This window comes from Falco rusticolus, chromosome 11 (assembly GCF_015220075.1).
Source record: "Falco rusticolus isolate bFalRus1 chromosome 11, bFalRus1.pri, whole genome shotgun sequence".
Classification (NCBI taxonomy): Eukaryota; Metazoa; Chordata; class Aves; order Falconiformes; family Falconidae; genus Falco; species Falco rusticolus.
Window position 1 is genome coordinate 10,692,208 of NC_051197.1, and position 21,802 is coordinate 10,714,009.

At 57.6% G+C, this 21,802-nt stretch overlaps 1 protein-coding gene across 1 annotated transcript; it reads left to right on the forward strand.

Annotated features, from left to right (window-relative positions):
- The first annotated feature begins 54 nt into the window (after positions 1–54).
- On the forward strand, positions 55–15,959 carry POMGNT1 (protein O-linked mannose N-acetylglucosaminyltransferase 1 (beta 1,2-)). Its single transcript, XM_037404596.1, has 22 exons — positions 55–149; positions 1,143–1,337; positions 3,653–3,761; positions 4,170–4,285; positions 4,596–4,661; positions 5,101–5,214; positions 5,842–5,959; positions 6,250–6,348; positions 6,873–7,000; positions 7,593–7,663; positions 7,969–8,044; positions 9,521–9,604; positions 9,739–9,780; positions 9,999–10,057; positions 10,614–10,686; positions 10,990–11,118; positions 11,448–11,573; positions 11,729–11,793; positions 12,177–12,221; positions 12,397–12,532; positions 13,042–13,151; positions 13,438–15,959. The coding sequence occupies exons 2-22, from the start codon at positions 1,227–1,229 to the stop codon at positions 13,538–13,540; spliced, it is 1,980 nt and encodes a 659-aa protein (XP_037260493.1). The 5' UTR covers positions 55–149; positions 1,143–1,226; the 3' UTR covers positions 13,541–15,959.
- The last annotated feature ends 5,843 nt before the right edge of the window (positions 15,960–21,802 follow it).

Here is a 21,802-nt window from a genome sequence, read left to right on the forward strand (position 1 = left end):
GCCGGGCCCGGCCCTGCCCTGCCCTGCTCGGCCCGGCCCTGCCCTGCCCTGCTCGGCCCGGCCCTGCCCTGCTCGGCCCGGCCCGGCCCGGCCCCTGCCCGCCCCGCCCCGGCCTGCCCCGCCCCAGCCTCAGCTTCCCCGCACGGACCGTGAGTAGCGCGGCCGGCACACACACTCCGGGCCGCGCCGCCCGGCTCCCGGCCCCCCCGGGCTCTCCGCGGTCCCGAAGCGCCCGGGCCCACCCCGCTGTCGCTCCTTGCCGCCTCCGCCCTTGGTGCCTGGCTTTGCCTTCCCCGCCCCGCCCGGAGCGCCTGGGTCCCTCCCGTCCCCCCTCCCCGCAGCCCCCCCTCCCCCCGGGTCCCTGGGTCCCTCTACGCTACCCGTCCTCCGGCACTGCCAGGTCCCGCCGCCCTGCCCCGAGGGCTCTGCGCTCCCCAGGCCTCCCCCCGGCCCCAGGCGGCTGCTGCGGGCTCCCCACCCGACCTGGCCCCGCCGCGGGGGGCTGTGCTCCAGCCAGGCCCCTGGCCCTGCCGGGCCTCCGCACCCAGGCCCAGCAGGTCACTCCCAGCAGGGAGCCTGGCCTCACCTGGGCAGAGCCTCCTTGCCCCAGGGGTGCCGGCGTCTCCAGGCGGACTGTGGCTCAGCTCTGGTCCCCGTGGGTAGTGGCTAGCTGCATCCTCGCTAGGGGTGACGGAGCTGCTTCATGGCTCCTCCGCTGCAGGCGGGGAGGGTGCCTCTCCCTAGCAGGGACCCCGCAGGCAGAGATCACCAGCGATGGCATCTCAGTAACGCCTGCCCGTCTGGGCCCCATCACCAGCTTGTGCCTTTTGGCCACTTTTCCAGAGTGTGGGAGTGGGCCCACCACACTGCAGCAGCCTCGCTAAGGGGTTGGCCTGGAGCAGAGCCCCTCGCTGGGTTCAAGGGCTTCCCATCGCCCTGCTTACAGTCCTCCAGTGAAGCCTGGCCTCCTGGATTGCTCCCTGCAGGGCAAGGGGTGCTGTAAGGTGGGGGGGCTCTGTGGGGCTTTTGCTTGTGGTATGTGAGCGCCGTTCGTGGCCACTGCTTGTGCCAGGCCCTGTCTTTGCTGAGGAGAGTTTGAAGGCGCTCACCTCCCTCATCCTGTGCCCATCCCATCCTGGCAGGGAGACCCGATGGACACGAGAGTGGAGCAGCACGCATCCTGACCCCTGTCCCACACAGCTGCCCCTGTGCCAGCCCCTGTGACTATGGACGAGTGGAAACCCAACCCTGCCATCAAGCCCCACAAGAAGCGGAGCTGGTACCTTGCCTGGAAGTACAAGCTGATGAACCAGCGCGCACTGCGGAAGCTGTGCCAGGTGAGTCACCCACAGGCCTGCGGTGGATTAGGAAGGATAATCTGCAGGATTTGTGAGCTTGTGGAGCAGCTGCGTGGATGGAAGTGGGTCTGCTGGCAGTCTGGGTGATCTGATGGGCTGGGGAAGCATAACTTTTCCCCCCAAAATTTACCTTCAGTGGCTTTGTGCTCATGCATGGAAGGTTCTGCCACACCTAGCAGCTCCTTCCAGCTGCAAGTGGTCCTGTTAGGTGGCTATGGAACAAGGGACAATTACCCAGGTGTCCTTGGGAGGCTTTCAGCTAGAAACCAGACCGGTTCCTCCCCTCCTGGTTCTGGACCCATGCTGAGTGCTTCAGGGCTCAGCCTGCAGTGGGAAAGCATCCTTGCCATGTTTAGTCTGCAAACCAAGCCTGGTACAAGGCACAACAGGTGGACAGAGAAAATAGGGCTGGGTAACAGGATCGCGTGCCCCAGGGGCAGCTGGTGTCTGGGAAAGCCACAGGCCTGCTTGCTTGTGCTGTAAAATGGCTAATCCTTGGCAGAGCCAGCATGCTGAGGGGTGTCTGGGGGCTTAAGGACAAGTTTGCCCCCCCCCCCCCCCCCCCCCCCGTGACACAGCTGTGGAAAAGAGACTGTTCCTGAGATGAGCAGAGCTTGTGGAATCTGGCAGTTGGTTGGTGTGGGAGGGAGCAGGGGAGGGTTTTGCATGTGCCTGGGGGGATGAAGACTTGCAAGGGCTCCCTGGGGAAGGAGACTGCTTAGTCCTGCATCCTCTGGAGTGCTTGGGGCTTGGCATTGGACCTGGTAAATCTGGCCCACCAGTCTCTCCCGTCCTCTCCCTTGGTTGCAGTGACATGTTCACACTGAGTCCTGGGATGCTATGTGGAGATTAGTAGGACCCTGAGCTTGCGTGGCCAAAACTGAAAACATCTAGTATGTCCAAAGTGTGCCTGGGTCAAGGGTCCAGCGCTTTTGGGCCATGGGATGAATCTGTCAGCAGCACGTAGCAGTCAGATTTGGGCCTCTGTGGTGGCTCTGCTGTGAGCAGGATGGACCCTCCTCACATGGAGGCTGATGGTGGAGCCCTGCAGTGGTTTTAGCTTTGCGGGTAATAGCTGCTCAGGGCTTTGTGTCTTACATCCAACAACAAAACCTCCCCTCGCTGCATGACTGTCGAGGGCAGTTTTTGGGCTCCCTGCTGGAGCTGAGGGCAGGGCTGTAGCTACTGGGCAGGGACTTTGTCCCCATGCAGAGCCCCATGGCCACCACATGCTGCTGTGACCTTTCTACCATGAAGAAGCACCTGGGCCCTGGGTTACAGAGCTCCCTGGGTCAAGCAAAGACAAGTTGCTTCAGCTAAGATCTTGTCTTTCAATTCTACATCCCAGGGCAGCATTGCAGCTCTAAGACCATCCTCTTAGCTGTGGCCAGATGTGCTTTTGCAGCTTACACCTGCAGGTGGATTATTTCCCAGCACAGGATGTTTGTGGTCCAAGTCTTCCTGTGTGGCTCTGTCTTGGTATAGTAGTTTCTGCTTTACACTGGGTCCAAATACCAGGAAGAAGACTGAAATTGAGGAAGAGAGGAGCAAGATATGCATTAAAGAAAATACAGGTGCTTGTAGAAATTTTGTATTCTTTTCTCCCTCCTCTTGATCTGGGAGAAACAAGGCTGTGGACAGTGGTGGTGGTCACACTGGGGGTTCCCATGTTCCATAGCTCCGGGACCTTGCCGTAGCCCTCTGTTGGCATCCACATATGTTGCCTTGAAGTTTGCTGCAGACAGTAAGGCTGCGGGCTGTTCCCTGCAGCCTGTGGCACAGTGCGGTTTCCTGAAGTCAGACCTCAGCTTCTTCCCTTTGCCTTGCTTTAGTCGTGCAGCATCTCCTGTCTCTCCCTCTGCAACCAGAGGACATATTCAGGGTATTCAGGGGACAAGAGCAGTGATGCTGCAGAAGAGGTGGAAGTTAAGGTTACTGTGGGAGTTGTAACTCTGAATTACCAAACCCTTTGCCTGCAGAAACCCTCAACCTTGATGCAATATTTTAGCAGGAATCTGCTTGTGGATCTGGAAGCAGGGATACATTGGAAGTGGGTTAATTCTCATGTATCAAGAAGTCAGTGCTCTCCAGCTGATGAAAGCTGGTGAAATACCCTAAAACTCCGTCACCTCTATTTCCTTCTCTTTGCCTTTCCCCAGAAGAAAACAGGGGAAATGACAGATGCTTATCATCCCTTCCAAGATCTGCTTGGGGTGCCCTGCAGCCTCTGCCAAGGAGGTGCGCTGATCTTGGGGTTGTTACAGGCTGCTAACGCGAAGTGTCCTGCATTGCAGACAGGTGCTGTCCTCTTCCTGCTTGTGACTGTAATTGTGAACATCAAGCTGATCTTGGACACCAGAAGAGCTGCTTATGAGGAGGAAGAGGAATCTGCACAGGACTACGGTGAGGGGCAGCATCTTGCCTGTTTTTGAAAACGAGGAAACTGGGGGCGGGGGGGGAGGAGTAATTTCTATAAGTCAGGGCAAACTTGTGACCAGCTACAACATGAAAGACAGGTCTGTGCATGTGGGTTTAGCAAAAATGAATAGAAAAGGCTGTTCCCATTCCTGGTCCGTCTGCTCAAGGCTTCAGCACATATGGCTGCAGAGGTCTGTCTTGGGATAGCTGGAACCAGACCTGTTGTCATTTTGTATTTCCCTTACCTGCCATCCCTGTGGATTCTGACACATGGCTTGTTGGGCTGGGGTGCCTGGTGGGCATGACCGTCTGGAGGCTCGGCAGGGGTATCACCAAGCAGGGACAAACTAGAGGTGCCTTGGCTGGTTGAGACTGGGCATTTCTTCCCTGTAGATGATGAGATGCTGAATGTGGAGGTCCCTAGGCACCCTGTCAGCAACAAGAAGGTCTTGGATGTTGAGGTGTACTCCAGCCGGTCGAAGGTCTATGTGGCTGTGGATGGGACGACGGTAAGTGACGTGTGCTGGCTGTCCATGTGGGCAGAGGACGGATAGAGCTGAATGGGTGAAGCCTCAAGCAGTGGATGGTGAGAGCACTTCAGTGGCTAGCAAGAAGGTCAGGAGTGGATCCCCCCTTCTGCCTGCAGGACTCTGGAGGATTGTCCCACATTGTCTTCTGCTCTGGCATCCGTCACTGCCATGAACAAAGCCAAAGTGTCACAGGAGAGAGACTTGCCTATTGTTTGGGAGCTTTATTGTGCTGAATGGGCAGGGAATAAGAGGTCTCGGTGTATGGTTCTCATCGCTTCTCCACTTGCAGGTCCTGGAAGATGAGGCTCGGGAGCAGGGAAGAGGGATCCATGTCATTGTCTTAAATCAGGCTACGGTAAAACATCCCCATGTGTCCACGTTTGTCTTTCTTACTGGACAGTGTTTGTCGTTGCTTTTTAACTGTTGGGTGCGTGAGGCAAAGGGCAGCCAGGAGGGAAGTCCCCAAATGCTTATTTGTCTGTAGTTTCCAGAGCACGATCTGGTCACCCAGAGAGTCCCTGCAGTATTTCCTTGTCCTTGCCTAGCTGTGCTTGGGGAGCAGGCAGGAGAGGAGTTGTGAGGTTGGGTAATGCTGTCCCATGAACCTCAGTGCACTTCATGTCATGGATGAAGGCCCAAGGGCTGCGCTTGCCTGAGGCCTAACTCCCTGACATACCAGAAAAATAACTCATTGTGTTGCTTAGGGACTGAGGCTTCCAGGACAGATTTCCATAATTCTGCATGTCCTGGCCACGTAGCATTTAAGATGCATCTGACGTTTGAATACCAAACAGGGTCATGTGATGGCCAAGAGGGTCTTTGACACCTATTCTCCCCATGAAGATGAAGCCATGGTACTTTTCCTCAACATGGTCGCCCGGGGCCGGATCCTGATCTTCACCATTAAGGTATGTGGCCTTGGCATCAAAAGAAAAAGTCACCTTGAGTCAGGATGCCCTAAAGCTCATCTGGGCAGTTGCCTCCTGAATATCATCGGACATTCCCAGGGCTGTGTCACATCCCCACTGGGCTATCTCTCCCTGCCTGGATCACTTCCCTTGTCCTCTTACTCCCTCGTGTTACTACAGATACTACTGTTTGTCCAGTAAGGCAGGAGAGCAAAAAGCAGATGTGTCAGAGGCTGCAGCAACAAACAAGAGGTTAGGTGGAGAATGGCCAGGAGGAAACTTAAGTATGTGGTGGGACCTTTCTGGGTCCCAGTTCTAGGCTTTACAGGGGGCTCTGGACTGCTTCAGAGTTCCAGGTTTAGCTATGTAAAGTGTTGTTGAACACATGGCCCTGCTTGAGAACAATTTGGTCTCAAGGAAACAGGAGTCTGCAACTCCTCTGACCTCCCTGTGGGTTATGATGAAGCCATCAAGAGGTTTAGTAGCACAGAGACCTTAGGAATATGCTCTTGAAGGTTTCTGGTTCAGCTGGTTCAAGGGTAGGAGTGGCCCCTGTACCTCTTTGGGAGACTCTCCTTGTCTGCATCAGGAGCCAGACCTCAGCTGCAGGGTTGTGCTTTGTTCCAGGATGAAGGCTCCTTTCACCTCAAGGACACAGCCAAGAATGTCCTGAAAAGCCTGGGGAGCCAAGTTGCACCATTCCTGAGCTGGAGAGACATGTGGACATTTGTGGGGAAGAAGGGAGGTGAGTCTTGCACAGGCTGGGAGAGGGTTCATGGCTCCTGTTTTTTTGGGAGAAGCCACATGAAGACATCCCCAACACACCGTATAAGCAGGGAACAAGTTACAGAGAGTGGCAACTCTGTTCCTGGGGGTGGGGGAGGGGATGGAGGCAGAGCACACCCCTTCAGCAGCTTGCCAGAGGCCAATGGGAAAGGTGTCAAGCTGCCACCTTGAGCTACAGCCCCTGCTCATGCCCTGACATAGGAGGGATGGGCCCTTCCAGACAGTCCTGACCCTCTGTCCCTGCTCCAGGGGAAGTGTATGGGGAGAAGCATGCCAAGTCGCCCGCCCTCTCAACGTGGGGTGACCCCGTACTGCTGAAGACAGAAGTTCATCTGACATCTGTGGAAGGTAGGAAGTAAGGTCTGCTCTGCAGTGCCAGGTATCTCTGGGACGTGTCTGCCTGCTGCCCTTGACGTTTTGAGTCAAAGCCGTGGGTCTGTTAGCAAGGTCACAGGATGGATTTAAGGCTGTTTGAGATGGGGATTGTAACTTTTAAAATGGGGCCAGCTTCCCTTCTTCTTGCTTCTGTGACAATTCCAGGCATGGTCGTGGTTGGGAAAAAGTGGGGCTGGGAAAGCAGGGAGATGGTCTGGCCGTTTGTCACCTCTCCAAACCAGGCCTGGTCCAATCTTTTCTGACTGCTGGCCTTGAACATGGGCCTTTGCTGCTCAGAGAGGCCATATGGTGGGGACGGCTTCTGAATAGCTCCTGTGGTTATATCTGGCATCCACAAGTGTTGCTTGTTCAGAGTAATAAGGACTGGCTTGGTGATGGCTGAGTCTAGGGAGAGCCATGCGTGTGGCAGTGTAGTCTGGAGCACACAAGGTGAGGCCGTGGGGGTGAGTGGTCTGTTTTCTCCTTGATGCCTCCAGATGCTGAGTGCCATTGGCCCGACACAGAGCTGAACCGCCGCCGGAAGAGGTTCTGCAGCAAAGTAGAAGGTTATGGCAGCGTCTGCAGCTGCAAAGACCCCACACCCATTGAGTTCAACCCTGATCCCGTGAGTGCAGAGGCAGAGTATTCAGGGAATGCTCCCAGAGGGCCGGGCTGGGCTGGACCAGGTGTATTTGCAGCTCAGATGCAGAGCCCTGTCCTTAAGCACCAGCTGAGTGGAGCGGACTGCCCCTGGGCAAGCTCTTAGCCCCTACAAAGGTAACGTGAATACACGTGGTCAGGTCATGCAGGGGAAGAGGAGTTCCCTTGCCCTGCGTCTGCCCTGAGCTGCCAGGTTACCGTGGCTTTAGGGGCATCAGTGTAAAAGCAGCAGAGTGTGTACATCTGGAGAAGGAGGAGCTAACGTGGTCTTTGGGCACAGTACTGAAGAGTTTGGACAAAGGTCTCTAGGTGGATGCAACCTGGGATTTGGAAGCTGGGTCTGAGGTGGGGTGAAGGAGGGGAGCTCACAGGGTCTCCACCAGTGCTGAGTGGAGTCCTGGTTGGTCAGTGTGGTCCTGAGCCAAGGGGAAGTTCTATGCAGCTCTGCATAGAGTGAGGCCAGTCCCTACCCCTTGGATCCTGCTCCCAGTGGCATAGAATCATTTGGCTTGGTGTGACCTCCCCCAGCCCCACTCACACACACTTTTCTTTTCCAGCTCAAAGACAATAAAGTCTTTGATGTGCCTGTAGCTGTTATTGCAGGGAACCGCCCCAATTACCTGTACAGGTAAGCACTCCTAGGGGACGTGGCTTCTCTGTTCTGTGCCCTAAGACCAGGCATGGCCCAGGACCTCCCTTTTGTCCTGCTGGCAGGTTCCAGTTTCCTCCTGGGGTTGCACGAGTGACATGGGCGGACCTGCTTGGACAACTGCTGGGGTCCTTGGCCACGGGAAGGGGAAGATCCTGGGGATAGTAGATCCTGTTCCCTAACTGTGCACACTTTCCCCCACCCCAAGGGATCCATACCCCTCTGCTGAACGGCCTGGGCCCGCTGGGGCTGTGCTGCGCTCAGGCCCCTCCATCTCTCCCCAGAATGCTGCGCTCCTTGCTGTCGGCTCAGGGCGTCAATCCACAAATGATCACGGTGTTCATCGACGGGTACTACGAGGTGAGAGCACCCCCGGAGGTCCCTGTGGCCAGGTTCTTGGTCCCTCAGCTGAGAGTATGTGGTGTTGGCCCACTCCTTGGTGGGGGGCAGGCTATGAGCCCCTTGGCCCTTCCTCATGCTGTGGGTCACACTGCTCCTCATGCTCTCCTACACAAAGTCAGTCAGCTTAGCCAAGTCATGGGTGTGGATAAAGCTGCCTCGGCCTTCTCCAAAGCCCAGGGTTGACACTCCCATGTCAGAAAGGGGCTGGTGTGCAGGAATGAGGTGGTCGTGCTGGGCTCTCCCCATCCCCTTTTTTCTCGCTTGATGAGTATTGCCAGCCCTTGAGCAGGGTCTGGCTGTAATACTGCCTGTCCAACTCCCTTACGTGAAGCAGAACAAACCAGTCCAGCTGTGTCTGTCCAGTTCCACTCAGTAAGAGGTGAAGAGAGCCAAAATGGTCTGTTTTCCTAAGGCTCATGAAAGCTGAGGCTGGGAAGGGATGCACTGGCCCTTTAGAGCACAAAGATCTTCCCATCAGCTCAACATTATAAAATCTTGGAGGATCCCACTGCAAGCTCTGGCTCTCTGGTAGCAGGCTGTTCTCCAGGACAGGCATGTGGGATCTTTGTAGGTCTCAGGAGCTTGCTGTCCCTTGTCCCTGCAGCAGCCCATGAGGTATTGTCTGGTTGCCTTGTGATGGAGGTGCGGAAGGGAACAGGCTCGCTCCCTTGCGGGCCTCTCTCACCACTGCCAGGTTGTGGGGCTGGGGGAACTGGTTTGTTTATGCAGGCTTTTACTGCAGCACATTAGAGCGGTTAAAGATAGCAGCATCTATTACCATGGCAACAGGAGCAGCATCCCTCAGCTACGAGGGGGCAGCCTGGATGCTTGTGCTGTCGTGGTGGATGCCAGGGAAAGGAGGAATGGTTGGTGCAATGGGGGCTCCTTCTCTGTTCTGTGGCTATGAGGTGAGATGGACAGCAAGAGGATGGAGAAGGCCTTGGTGGGGTCTTTTTGGAGCAGAGACGTGTCAGCCCAAATACGGATTACTTCTGACCCCAGTACAGATGTGCTTGGTCAGAGACGTCCCTTTCTTGGCAACTGTGAGGGAAGATTAAGTTAGTTGTGGTCCTGACATGAAGCAGCTAGGAAGTGTTCCTGGCTATACCCTTTTTCTTTCTGCATTGTCAGTGGGGGACTGGGAATTCGGGGCCTCTCAGATATTCTTGGATACAACTTTGGGTCTGCAAACTAGCGGGACTTACAGAAACTTATGACAGTACGTAAGGGCTGAAGGGCCAAGAGGGTTTGGAGTTCCTCGCTGCAGGGCCTACAGCACAGCATCATTTCAAGCCTCAGTTGCCCCTAAGAGGACAGCCACATACAGGGGATCCCACAGGCGTATTCTTGTCCCAGGGAGCTGACAGTGGCAGAGGATGGGGAGAATGTATCCAGACCCACACATTTGGTGAGCTTTGTACCTTTCCATTGCAGGAGCCAATGGATGTCGTGGAGCTGTTTGGCCTCTCGGGAATCCAGCACACTCCCATTAGCATTAAAAATGCCAGGGTTTCCCAGGTGAGAGACCTTTCCCAAGTCCTGGGAGAGTTACGTCCTGGGACCTGGGATGGCATCCGAGGGGGAGACAGACATAGCCTCGCATCTATGCCAGGTTGATGCTAACGCAGGCAATGATCTGTCGTTTCTTGTAGCACTACAAAGCCAGCCTGACTGCAACCTTCAACCTGTTCCCGGTGAGTGAGACCTCTGCCTGTGCTCTGTCTAGCTGCTCGCCCTTGGGGAGCCAGGCAGCACAGGGTTCCCTGGGAGGGTGACATCTGTGACCCCCATCTCACAGGAGCTGGAATCAATCCTCTGGGGCAGGGAACAGCACAGGCAGGGGACACTTGCTTGGTGTCTCTGCTCTGTCCTGTTCCTCTCCATCCTTCTGAAGTTATCCTTGCCCCTACAGGATGCTAAATTCGCCGTGGTTCTGGAGGAAGACCTTGATATTTCTGTTGACTTCTTCAGGTAAAGCTGTAGGTCCCTGTTTGGGTGGGGCATTTTCTAGAAGCTCTCTGGCTTCTCACGAGAGGCCAGATCCTTGCCGTGCTGTGTCGCTCGCTTATCCAAGGCTGAGCAGCCCCCAGGCAACAGCCATAACTGAGCTCTGCCTGCAGAAAATCTTGAGTCCACTGTCCTGGCCCTCAGTGCAGGGTGACTTTGGGGTCTGAGGTCTCTTCTGGTTTGCTTTTTGGGGACGTTGATGCATTATATACACATATGGTTGGGGCTGCCCTGTGCAAGAGGACAGGGACAGTGTCTGATAGGGCTTCTCTTCTTAAGGAGGAGAGACTTTTGACGGAGCAGGAGACAATGTCCCTTTCCCATAGTGAGATGCAGCTTAGCTTGTTTGGGTGCTCGTCCCCTGATCTCACACCAGCATCCGCTATGTCAGACTTATAACCCAAGAGATGGGTTGAACAGTCCCAGCAGTTGGGGCGTGGCTCATCTCTTGGTGGAAAATTTGCCTTGGTTTGTGTGTGGGAGGGATGTTTGACCAGGGACTGGGCAACTCTTCCCTCAGCTTTCTGAGCCAGTCGATACACCTTCTGGAGGAGGATGAGAGCCTATACTGCATCTCGGCTTGGAATGACCAGGTGGGTCAGGGAAGGATGGTGGAGCCGGGATGCCTCTGCCCTGTGTTGTTCCTATGTCAGGCTGGGGTCCAAGTTCTGTCTTTAAAGAGGGTGCCCCCCCGACTATCATCCTAAGTGGGTCTGTCTCCCCAGCCCTACACTCTTCAGAAGTGCCCCTGCCAATAGCCGTCGTGTCCCTGCCATGTGCTTCCCAGTGGCTGTCCCCTGCTCCCTGTGCCAAGAGCTTCAGTGGAGCAAGATGCCTCCCTTTTTAGTGCAATAGGGGTACATTCAGGGTGCTGAATTTTCCCTGTGACATTGCAGGGCTATGAGCACACAGCTGAGGACCCTTCGCTCCTGTACCGTGTGGAGACCATGCCAGGTCTGGGCTGGGTGCTCCGGAAGAGCCTGTACAAGGATGAGCTGGAGCCAAAGTGGCCAACCCCTGAGAAGGTGAGTACCCTAGAGCGACCCTGCCTTCTGCACCCCCATCTCTGCCCATCGGCAGTCCCTGATCATCACCCAGTCCCTGTGGGTACAGCTTTTGGAGGGGCCATGTCTCTCCCTGAGCTTGTTTTGGGAAGGTTGCCAAAGCCGAATGGATTTGGGACAGACGGTAACTTGAGGATGATGTAACCAGCCACAGAGCTGGCTGGAACAGCCCAGGCAACCTGGAGCCAAAGGGGCTAGAGCTGGTGTGGGTGGCCAGAAAGGTCCCTTGATGGCTACACTAACAAATCATGTCCTCAAACTTGAGTGTGAGTGGCAGTTTCCCTCCCCAGCTCTGGGACTGGGACATGTGGATGCGGATGCCCGAGCAGCGGAAGGGCCGGGAGTGCATCATCCCTGACATCTCGCGCTCCTACCACTTTGGCATCGTGGGGCTCAACATGAACGGCTACTTTCATGTGAGTGACCTCTCTCAGCCCCTAAGCCCCGTCCTGGAGCCGAGCTCTGACTCAGCCACCTATCCAGGTAACAAGGATGCTTGACGTGACCTCCAGGTCCTGCTGACTCATGACTAAACACGGTTCTCCTTCCCTCCCCTCTCCCTTCTTCCCAGGAAGCCTATTTCAAGAAGCACAAGTTCAACACTGTTCCAAATGTCCAGCTGAAAAATGTGGAGAGGTGAGTGCTGGTCAGAATGAGATCTGGATGAAACAGTTGCTTGACCTGACCCTTGTTCCCTTGTGCTGGGGACAACTCCCTCCCTTCTGGAACAACAGCCATGACCCCCGGCCCCAGCACATTGGCCTCTGCTGGGGAATCCTTGCAGTGGTCTTTGTAAGGGTGGGTTCAGTGGCCCTGTGCTTCTGATGGACGTGTTGAAGGGTCACAGTTTTGCTGCCACGTCCTCCAGGATGCGTGGCAGTCCCTGTCCTGCGTTGGTTCCAGCCTGCCTTTTAGTGTTACGCTGGGGCAGTCTTAAATACGGATCATCTTGGGACGTTCCCTGCTTATCAGACTGTCTAACTGCGCCCTGATCTCTGTGTTTTCTCCTCCTCCAACAGCTTGAGGAAGGATGCCTACGAGACTGAAATTCATCGGCTCCTGGGGTAAGTGCCTGCGGGAAGGCTGGGAGACCACAGGGCACACTGGGTGGACAAACCAGGACAGAAGAAAGGGTGGTGGCTCTGGCAGCCCCAGCTACTGCTTGCCTGTCTGAAGTACTCTGCAGTGGGAATGGGGAGGAGATAGGGTCCCCTCTCACTCCCTTTTCTGTTTCCACAGTGAGGCTGAAGTCCTGGACCACCGCAAGAACCCCTGTGAGGACTCCTTCGTGCCCGACACCGAAGGCAGGGTCTATGTCATGTTCATCAAGATGGAGCAAGAAGCAGATTTCACCACCTGGACTCAGCTTGCCAAGGTGAGGCCCCTCAACATGGCCCATCCGCAGCCCTGTGCTGATTTCAGCATCGCTGAGAAATGTCTGGCTGTTGTTCCTGGGTTTGTCTGTGGCATGGCTGCAGCTCAGCAAATGGATTCTTGGTGTCCTTGGGTGATGTTAAAGCTCTTGGTGTTTACAGAAGGCGCTGGGTCATCCAGGGCAGATGCTTGGCTCAGTGAAGAAGACTGTTTTATGACCTCCCTGTGTGGGAGTCCAGGGCCTGAGCTTGTTGGGTAGTTTCCATCCCTCGCCTGGAGGTGATGAGCAAAACCCCCTGTCCTGAGGCAGGGATGGGAACGGGTTCCCCCTTTCCTGCCACTGATGGTAGCTGGAGGGGTGCTGCCCTGCACCACCCCGATCAAGGGGTGCAGCCCTCTCCGCTGTGTTTCAGTGAGGGCAGAATTGGCGGCTTTCCTTGCCGTGGGTCACCTGGCTCTGGTGTCCATCCCCAGGCTCTGATGCCTGTTCCTCACTTCCTACCGTCCTAGTGCCTCCACATCTGGGACCTGGATGTCCGTGGGAACCACAAGGGGCTGTGGCGGCTCTTCCGCAAGAAGAACCACTTCCTTGTGGTGGGGGTCCCTGCCTCCCCCTACTCGTGAGTATCAGGGGCACAGCAATCTGGGTGATTCCCCCCGCTGTCCTCATGGCAGCATCCCCTGCCCGGTACACTGCGTAATCTGCTTCTGTCCTGGCCCAGTTCTGGGGCATACCACCCCCACTTCTCAGTCAGTGTGGTGGGGGACAGGATACGTGCCTAGGGCTGGAGGACGCCCCGGTGGGAAGGAGATCATGCCAGGAAGGCCAGGCAGTGCTGTTGGGAGTTGGGCTGCTGAGGGGAGCCACCACCCCTGCCCGCTCCCATCCGGCTTCCTCACCTGCAGGTCCAAGAAGCCCTCGTCGGTGACACCAATCTACATGGAGCCCCCTGCCAAGGAGGAGGGGGCAGTGGCAGTGCCAGCGGTTGCTGCAGCAGAGCAGACGTGAGGCTGGCAGCTGGGAAGCGAAGGGGACCGGGGGAAGACAGAGACCCCCATGGTGCAGAGACAGAGTTGGCAGCAGCTCTCGGAGGCTGGTGACTGGACACAAACTCCCCATTTCAGGCTGCAAAATGAGATCTCGGGCTCCCTCCAGCCCCCTATTGTGGTCTCCCTCTCCCTTGCATGGGACAGGGTCCTTCCCTGTAGATATGCCACCCCCCCATCCCAGGAACTTTTTTTTTTTTTTTTAACAGACTCTTTACTAACGCTGCTCCTTTTGTCCCCTGGCTGGGCAAAGCTGGAGGAAGATGCTCAGCAGGGAGCTAGAGAGGGCCTTGAGAAACACCTCTGCTTCCCTTTTTGACCCCCAAGTCCTGAGAAGGCAGCATGCTCTGTCGGGTGCTGCAGCCTACCAGCTGGGTGTTATTTATTAACTCTTGCCTGGCTGGCTCCATGCCTGGTGGCAAAGAGGGGATCCTCCAGCATCTCTTCCATCTCCTGCACGATGGATGCACCTTGAAAGGCTATGCTGGGCTGGACATCTGCCCACACACTGGCTTCTCTTCTTGGGCTGGTACAGCCCAGCTCACAGGCGAAAGGGAATGCCGGAGAGTAGCTGAACTTGCTGTGGACACAGGGGACACCCCATACCCAGCGTGAGGGCAGTCAGGTGTCCTTTTCCTCTCTCTGCAGTTCTGGAACCTGGAGATGGATAGATGGAAGTGGACCAAGCTGTGTGCCGCAGCTCAGACTGTCCTCAGCCACCTTCTCTGTGGGGAGCAGCCCTGCCCCCCGAGTCGTGGGAGAGGGGGTGAAAGTGCCTTGCAGAGCGAGATGGGAGCAGCCAGCGGGCATCTCCCTGGCTGCAGCGGCAAGATGGACTGAGGTCCTCTGGAATGAGGGGTGCTGCGCTCTGGCGTGGTCCTTGCCTGTGGTACTGTACCTTGTCTGTCCCTCATCCCTGGCCAGGTACCCCCAGCTTTTGCTGAAGGCAGCGGGGGTTTCTTCTGACTCCCTACCCTTACCATGGTACGTTGCTAGCAGGGAAGCTGTAAGCTGAGCCAGGATGGACAGCCTGGCTCTCCTGCTGTGGTACACCCCTCATGGAGAGGGAGGGGGTCCCTGTCCCCCCCTCCTGTGCCTTAGGAAGGACCCCAGGGCCCCATCGCACCCTCAGCCACTCAGTACTAATGTCCTGCCCGCCCCACCCACCAGGGACAGTCCTAGTCCCCTTGCTCAGTACACCTCCACGTCTCATCCGTGCAGCGAGAGAACTGTTCTCTGCCCAGGTCCCCCCAGCCTCAGGCAGAGATGCTACACTCTGGCTTGCCCTTGGGAGGAGGATTTGCTGCTCAGCCCTTTACCTGTGGTCGCAGGGGCTCTTTCCTTCATTTTCTCACTGTGAACTGAGCATCGTGGTCTACACTACACTAACTTATTTATTTATTGCTTGTGGGAAGGGGAGGATGTTAGGAAAGCAGCGCGGAGAGCTGGCAGCCCCCAGCCTGTGCAGGGGCAGTCATGGGAGGCTTGTCTCTTGTCCCCCTGGCTCCATCCTCTGTTCCCCTCCTTCCTACCTTACCCAGCATAGGAATGAATAGTTGTGAATGTGGGAAATCTGTTCTTTGGCCAAAACGAGCCCTGTGTAGACACAGCGCAGCTCTGGCATGACCGCAGGGACTCTGACCCCCACCATCCCTTGCCTGCCTGTCCCAGCAGCAGGGGTGGGATGGGTGCAGGAGGGGAGCAAGAGGGTGCAGGGTGGCACCCTTAGGCTGTGATACCAAGCTTAGATTCAGCCCTGCTCCCCTTTGCCACCCCAGTACTGCCCTTTGCAGGGACCCTGCCAGTGGGCAGCCAGCCTCTCTGTGCTGGCCCTCAGGGTAAAGCAGGTCCTTTCAGCACCGTGGGAGAGGGATTTGGCTTCTTCCTGGGGAAGGCAGCTCATCCCCAGCACCCTGCTTTGGAGTAACTTCCACAGCTCTCCACCGTGATGCCCTTTCTTTGGCATCTCTGTTCCCGAGGCCCAGTGTCCCTTCTCCCCGAAACTGAATGCACTCCCTCTCCCTTCTCTGGCAGGGCTCAGGCCTGGCTTCCTCCTGGGACTGGGGAAGGTGGTCCTATGGGTAGGGAATGGTTAAATGCAAGTTCCTCTCTCCTCTGCTGCCTGCCCTGCAGCGACCTGGGGGCTGTGGCTCCTTGCTCTCAGCAACAGCAGGACTTGACTGGTGGGCTCCAAGCTTCCCTCCCCCTCTCAGTACACCTTGATGGGCCTGCCGGGTGCTGTTCTCCATCCCTGTTCCTCCAGTAAAGGCTCCAGGGTGGCAGCCATGGTAGGGCTGGGTGCATGGGCATCCCCAGGGCTTGCCGCATTCTGAATCAAATTATTTTTTCAAGAGTAAACATTGCAAAGCTGTTGAGCCTCACGTGTTTCATAGCTGGCTTTATGCATGGCCCAGGGCTGGAATCCCCAGCTCTGGCCACCTGCCTGGAAAGGACAAACCACTGTCCTCTGGTGTCTCGCTTTGCCCTTTGCGGCACAGGGCTAGCCATGGGCTAACGGTGGCCCCAGGCCTATGCCAGCAGAGGTCCTCCGAGCTGTGCTGTGCCATGTGGCCAGAGTGGCTGGCACAGGTTTATGAGCTGTTTCCTCCTCAAGCTTTATCACTTTTATCTCCAGTTCAGCAACCTACAGAAACACTGACCGGCTGCCTGGGGGCTCTTGCTTGGCATAACCAGCCCCCACACTCCCCCCCAGCACCTCCAGCTGCCCTCAGCCCACCCCTGAGAAATACAGACTCATGGCCCTTGGCTCCTGGCTTGGTGTCCCCTTGGGGGTCAGCAGCTGCTCATCCTAGGGTGGGGGGCAGCGAGCAGTTTGCCCTGGTGCTTGCACCCCACCATCTGGCAGTCTGAGCCCCACAGGGCTGAGCTGCATTTCTGGCACCTCTGGTGGATTTGGGGTTCTTTCCTTTGAGGGAAGTGAGGTCTTGGAATAAGGACACACACACCCCCACCTCTAGGTCACAGCAGGGGGCAGGGATGTGGCAGCTGGAGGGAACTGGGGCCCGGCCACCAACCAGCCATGGCTGGAGCAGAGACAGTTCAGCCCCTGCCTGTTTCTGGCCAGGGGTAGCCAAGCAAAAGCAGGGGCTGCAGGAGGCATGTCCAGCAAAGCCACCTCCACAGCACACCCGCCTTTGCCTCTTTCCCACGGGGTGTGGGTGCAGGCAGTGGTGAAGCGAAGCCAAGCGAGGAGCGAGCTTGGTTCTGCCATGAGGAAAAATAGCTACAGAGCCTCTGGGTCAGCTCTGCGTAGGTGACACTTGCAGGAAGCCCAAGAGACCGCTCCAGATTTCTGCCTCCGTGGGGCGGGGAGCCCTGGGAGGGCTGGATGCGTACCTGTTCCTGGGGCTGGGACCACAAGACCCAAATCAAATTGCAATTGGAAAGAGTCAGCCACCAGCACAGATCGGCCGTGACCTGCATCCCGTACCACCTGCCTCAATCCTACAGCCAGGCTGGGCTGTTTCCTCGGCAGCTGCCACCCCCTCCCCAGGACAAGGCACAAGCTTTCAGGGGGGTCACCCCCTTGCCAGAGGCTTTTTGACCCACCCCAGGGGCTTGGCTTGGTGGTCCTGGAGTGGGCTCCCACCTCCTGGCAGCCTCTGCATCCGACTCCTGCTTAGGCCAAACTCTGTGGTGCTGAGCCTCTGCCAGGGTGCTGTGGGCAACGAGAGGATCCAGCCACTGGGACCGATGCCCCAGAGCCCGGCAGGGCAATGTGGGCTCACAGTGGGACCCACCCCATCGAGCCTGCATCTGCAAACTGCTGCGTTTACAGGGGCATCCCCTTCTGAAAGCAAGGACGGATGCTAAAAGCAGGTTAACCCCCTTGAAGGGGAGTGCCTGTGTCAGGCTGAGGGAGAGCTTCGGCTCGTCGCCCCCAGGTGATGGTGATGCCAAGGTTCATTGCCTGAAGGGGCTGGGTCCCAAGGAACCTGTTAGAGGAGCAGAGTCACTCCCCATCACGCCCTTTCTCGGGGTCCCGCTCACCTCCTGGCTCAGCCCATGGGTGCTGGAGCATCCCCATGTCTGGGAGCTGGCTGGGTGACTGGCCCATTGACCTGCCCTGCCTGGGAAGCCCGACCTGAGGGCTCCCACAGCTCAGCCCCATGTGGCACCAGCACCAGCTACCCACGATGCAGGTTCCCAGGTCTTGCCCAGCCCCCTGCAGCCCCCCCGCAGCCCAGCCTCCCTGGCTTTGTGCAGCAGTACAAAAGAGAACCTGCCCGGGCTGCTCTGCGTCCCAGGAGCTGGCTGATAATTAAACAAAGGCAAAATAGCCTTGGCATGAAACTTGACCTTTCCAGAACTTGGAGGGGGGAAGGGGAATTTTGCATCATATCTGGAGGTGGTTATTTTTATGCATTATGCTTTTTTGGCAGGGAGCTCTGCGCTGGGGAAGCAGGGAGTCCCAGTACTCTGATGATGGGCTGGCATGTGGGAGACAAGGTCCCGGCGAACCCTTCCCGTGGCACATCAGTCCCTCTGTGCCCCACAGATAGAGGGAAGCACCCTCCAGCTGGTGCCTTGCGGGATAACAGACACAGCCCTCTCAGATGGGGGGATCTCAGTGTTGCAGGGACCCTACTGCCTAGGACACGGTGGCCCCATCCATGCGTGGGAGAGAAGCAGTGGTGCTGCGCCCAAGCCACCTGCATCCAAGCTCAGGGAGCTGATCCCCAATTCCTCTGCTTTATAAAGAGCGCTGCAACACCAAGGTGCCCAAACTGCCCCCAGGGAGGGGCTGTGCTTGGCTTCTCCCCTTGTTCCCAGCTGCAGGGGGGTCTTTCCCCCTCACTCAGCCTGTCCCTGTTCCAACCCACTGCCGCACCTCCCAGCGTGGGGCTGCCACCTCCTGTGCCCACACCCAACAAAGCCAGGCAGCAAATTAATCTTCAACTGGGTACCCGGAATTGTTGCTGTGGTAGTTATTATGCTGTGTTCTGCCTGACGTGCCGTTAACGATTAACACCTCAGGTTCAACGTCAGCTCCTGCCTGCTGCCTTTTCTATAGCCCTTCCATCACCTCTTCTGATATCCTGACAAATAACCAGTGCGCTGAGCTGCCCAGAAAGCACCCTTGAGCCTGGGTGCACACCCAGGATGGGTTTATGTCTAGGGGAGGGAGGAGGAGGAGGAGAAGGGGAGCCAGGAGGAAAGCTGTGCTGGGAAAAGGGTGCATTACCTTACTTCTCCTCCCAGACTGGCACGTGTCCTTCGAGGATGTCCTCCCTGCCTCAACCTGGGAACAGATTGCTACAGCAAATAGAGGGAAACCCCCTGCAGCAGACACTTTTTATGGAGCTGACACCTAATGAGTTTGCTTCTGCTTCCCATTCACTCCTTTTATCAACACAAACTCGAACAGCTGTCATTCCTCCTCCCCCTCATGACGAACAAGTCCCCCATTAATGCTAATTCCCAGGACAGAGAGGGCAGCTCGTTTCCTCAGTTGCTGAGTGCTACCCACTCCCAGCCAGCACATACCTGCCTGCCACGCAGGGTTTTTCCTGTTGTGCCCTGGGACAGGTGATGCTGGTGGCGAAAGCATCCTACAAACCTGCTGGGACTTCAGCCCATGCGCAGCACCCATCGTGGCAGGGCTACAGGTGTACGGGCACCCCATGGGGCTGCTGGGGGTGAAAGGCAGCTTCAGGTACTCGCCTTTCCCATGTGGCTGGGAGTTCCAGCCTCTCACCTTCTCCACCAGGATGCTGCCCTGCAGGAAGCTCCTGGGGGGAGGGGGGGCGGGGGCAGGATCCATCCCACCCAGCCCAGCCTCCAGCACACACACCAGGCCCTTCCTTACTGCCTTCGAGGGAGCAGCTCAGCCTTGAGCCATCCTGCTCCCTAAGCAGGGGGAAATTCCCTGTGTGGGCTCTGAAAGCGGCTGTTTCTCACAGGGAGAAGATTCAAGGCTGCTGGAGTGGAGGGGGGGAACATGGTGGCACTGCGCTGGTCCCCAGCACGTGAGGCAGGGCTCTGCGTGCACCGGTTTCCCTGTACAGAGCAAACCCCTGAGCACAGGGACCAGACTTTGCTTTTTCTCCTGGGTTGGGTTTGCCCCTCTCCCAGCTGGGGAGGTGATGAGGGTGGTGGAGAGAGACCTAGCTGTGTGGGGGGAGGCTGGGCAGCAGAGCCGGGGTCACTGCCAGGGCCAGGCTCAGCAAGTGGGTGGCATTTGGTCCCGCTGGCTCTGTCCATCCCAGAGTTTCTGCCTGTGCTAGCTGGCCAGGCTGTTCAGCACCCACGCAGGGAGTTGTTGCCCCCGGGGGGATGGAGTGGGGCACAGCCCGTGGGCAGGGGAGCACCAGAGGGTGCGTGGCTGGGGGCGGCAGTGACTGGGCTCTGGCAAGCACTGCCCGCTTGCCTACAGCCCCTGTCAGGGAGACTTTACCCTCCTGCTCTCCCCCACCCTTTGTCACAGGTGGAGAGGAAGAACCTTCACCCCAGCAGGCACACCTTGTCATGTCAGCTGCTCGGGCACCTCAGCCCGGGGATGCCTTCCCAGAGGCAGCAAGAAAGTTTCTGCTTGCTACCATCGCCCCCAGGGACTTCTTGGCCTCGCACGCCGATGGCGTGACTGCCAGCTTTTGGGGTGCTGCCAGTCTGGGGGAATCAGGCAAGTCTAAGGGTTACAAGGCGCAGAGATGCTTGCTGGCACTCACATGGGTTGGTGGGGATGGGTGGTGGGCTGGGGTGTGTCCTGGGGTTGGTGGGGGACCAGATGGGATGGGGTCTCCTCTGCGGAGCCCAAAAGCTCCGGTGGCACTTGGGCAGTGGAAAACAGAAGGCAGGGACACAGCAGGAGCACGGGGGAGGCTGCACCAGCCCAGCTCACCCCCCACTGCCCCACTGCTGCCCTTTCGGCTGCCAGGGGAGCCAAGAGGCAAGAAGGGTGATGTTGAGGAATCACATCCGGGAGGAGAAACTGGTCCTTCGAGTTTTCCCGGCAGGCAGAGAGGAGGAACCGAGCCGGTGGTTGCACGGTCATTGCCAAAACTCAGCACCACAGAAGCAGCCTGCCCTGCCCTGCCGAAACCCCACGGCCAGGAAGAAGTGTGAAGCCGGGAGCCTGCGGCCGGCCGGGCATTGCCCCCGAGCCCGCTCCACCCCGCGAGGGTGATGGCAAGGGGGTCTGGCTTTGCAAGGCACCCCCAGGAAGAGGGAGCAGAGAGGGACATGGCCAGGCCAGGTGTGCCCAGCAGTGCCGGGCTCAGTGCCAACCGGCTCCTGGGCACCACGACACCTCCAGGGAAGGCTTTCGGCAGCGCTGGGCTCCACGTGGCTCCCGCCTGCTTGGAGAAGAAAAAGAGGAATAAAAGCCCTGACGTCACCTATGAGGTCACCAGCTTATGGTAGAACCTGGACCTTCACCTGTTCAGTAAGGAGGAGGAAGACGAGGCCATTTTCTGGCAGCTCCCCCCATGCCTCGCCGTGGGGCAGGGCCAGAACCCACATCCCCAGGGCTGAGTCACCCAGGGTGGAGAGTGGGTGCCTGTGCCCGTCCTGCTGCCACCCAGCTGCTCCTGCCAGCGTGCAGGATGGTGCCAGGGAGATGCCGGACCCCGAGGGGCCATGGTGGCATGCTGGTGCAGCCCCGTACCCGGTGCAGGAGCCGATAAGGGGGTGCCACAGCGGGTACAGAGCAAGGCAGTACATGGGGAGGCTGTTTACACACTGGCCTCCTGCCCTGCTGCTAATCACCCTGTCCTTCACCACCACCCCCCGCACCCAGGGAGCCTCATGTCAAAAATGGGGTGAAGCAGCCCTTGACAACACCCACCCTGGCTTTGCTTTTGAAAATGGGGAAACTGAGGCATAGCAAGCGTATACTCGGGGTGGCATGGTGACAAAGGCAGGGAGGGAAGCAAAGCTGGAGGAAGAGGATGGCTGGAACCCCCTCAGCCTACCTATGACCCCCACCATCCCCATGCATAGAGGGTGCATCACATGGGCAATGTGGGACAATGCTGGCGGGATGGAGATGCTCAGACATGGGGCTGGCAGGACCCACTCCCCCACACCACCCTATTTTGGGTTCCTGGCACCGATGGGGACACACACCACCCCCCCAGAGCCAGCCCTGCCTTCTAGCGCTGCCAAGTGAGAAACGGCTGTCACCGCCGGGGAGGGCAGGGCAGGTTTGCAAGGCTAATGGTAGCCCCCACCACTCCCCAGGTGTTGTGCAAACACAGGGCTG

Coding starts and splice junctions, on each gene's coding strand:
- POMGNT1 (XM_037404596.1), top strand. CDS start 1,227: ATGGACGAGTGGAAACCCAACCCTGCCATCAAGCCCCACAAGAAGCGG. Junction 6,349..6,872: donor TCATCTGACATCTGTGGAAG/GTAGGAAGTAAG, acceptor TGATGCCTCCAG/ATGCTGAGTGCCATTGGCCC. Junction 11,574..11,728: donor ACATGAACGGCTACTTTCAT/GTGAGTGACCTC, acceptor CCTTCTTCCCAG/GAAGCCTATTTCAAGAAGCA.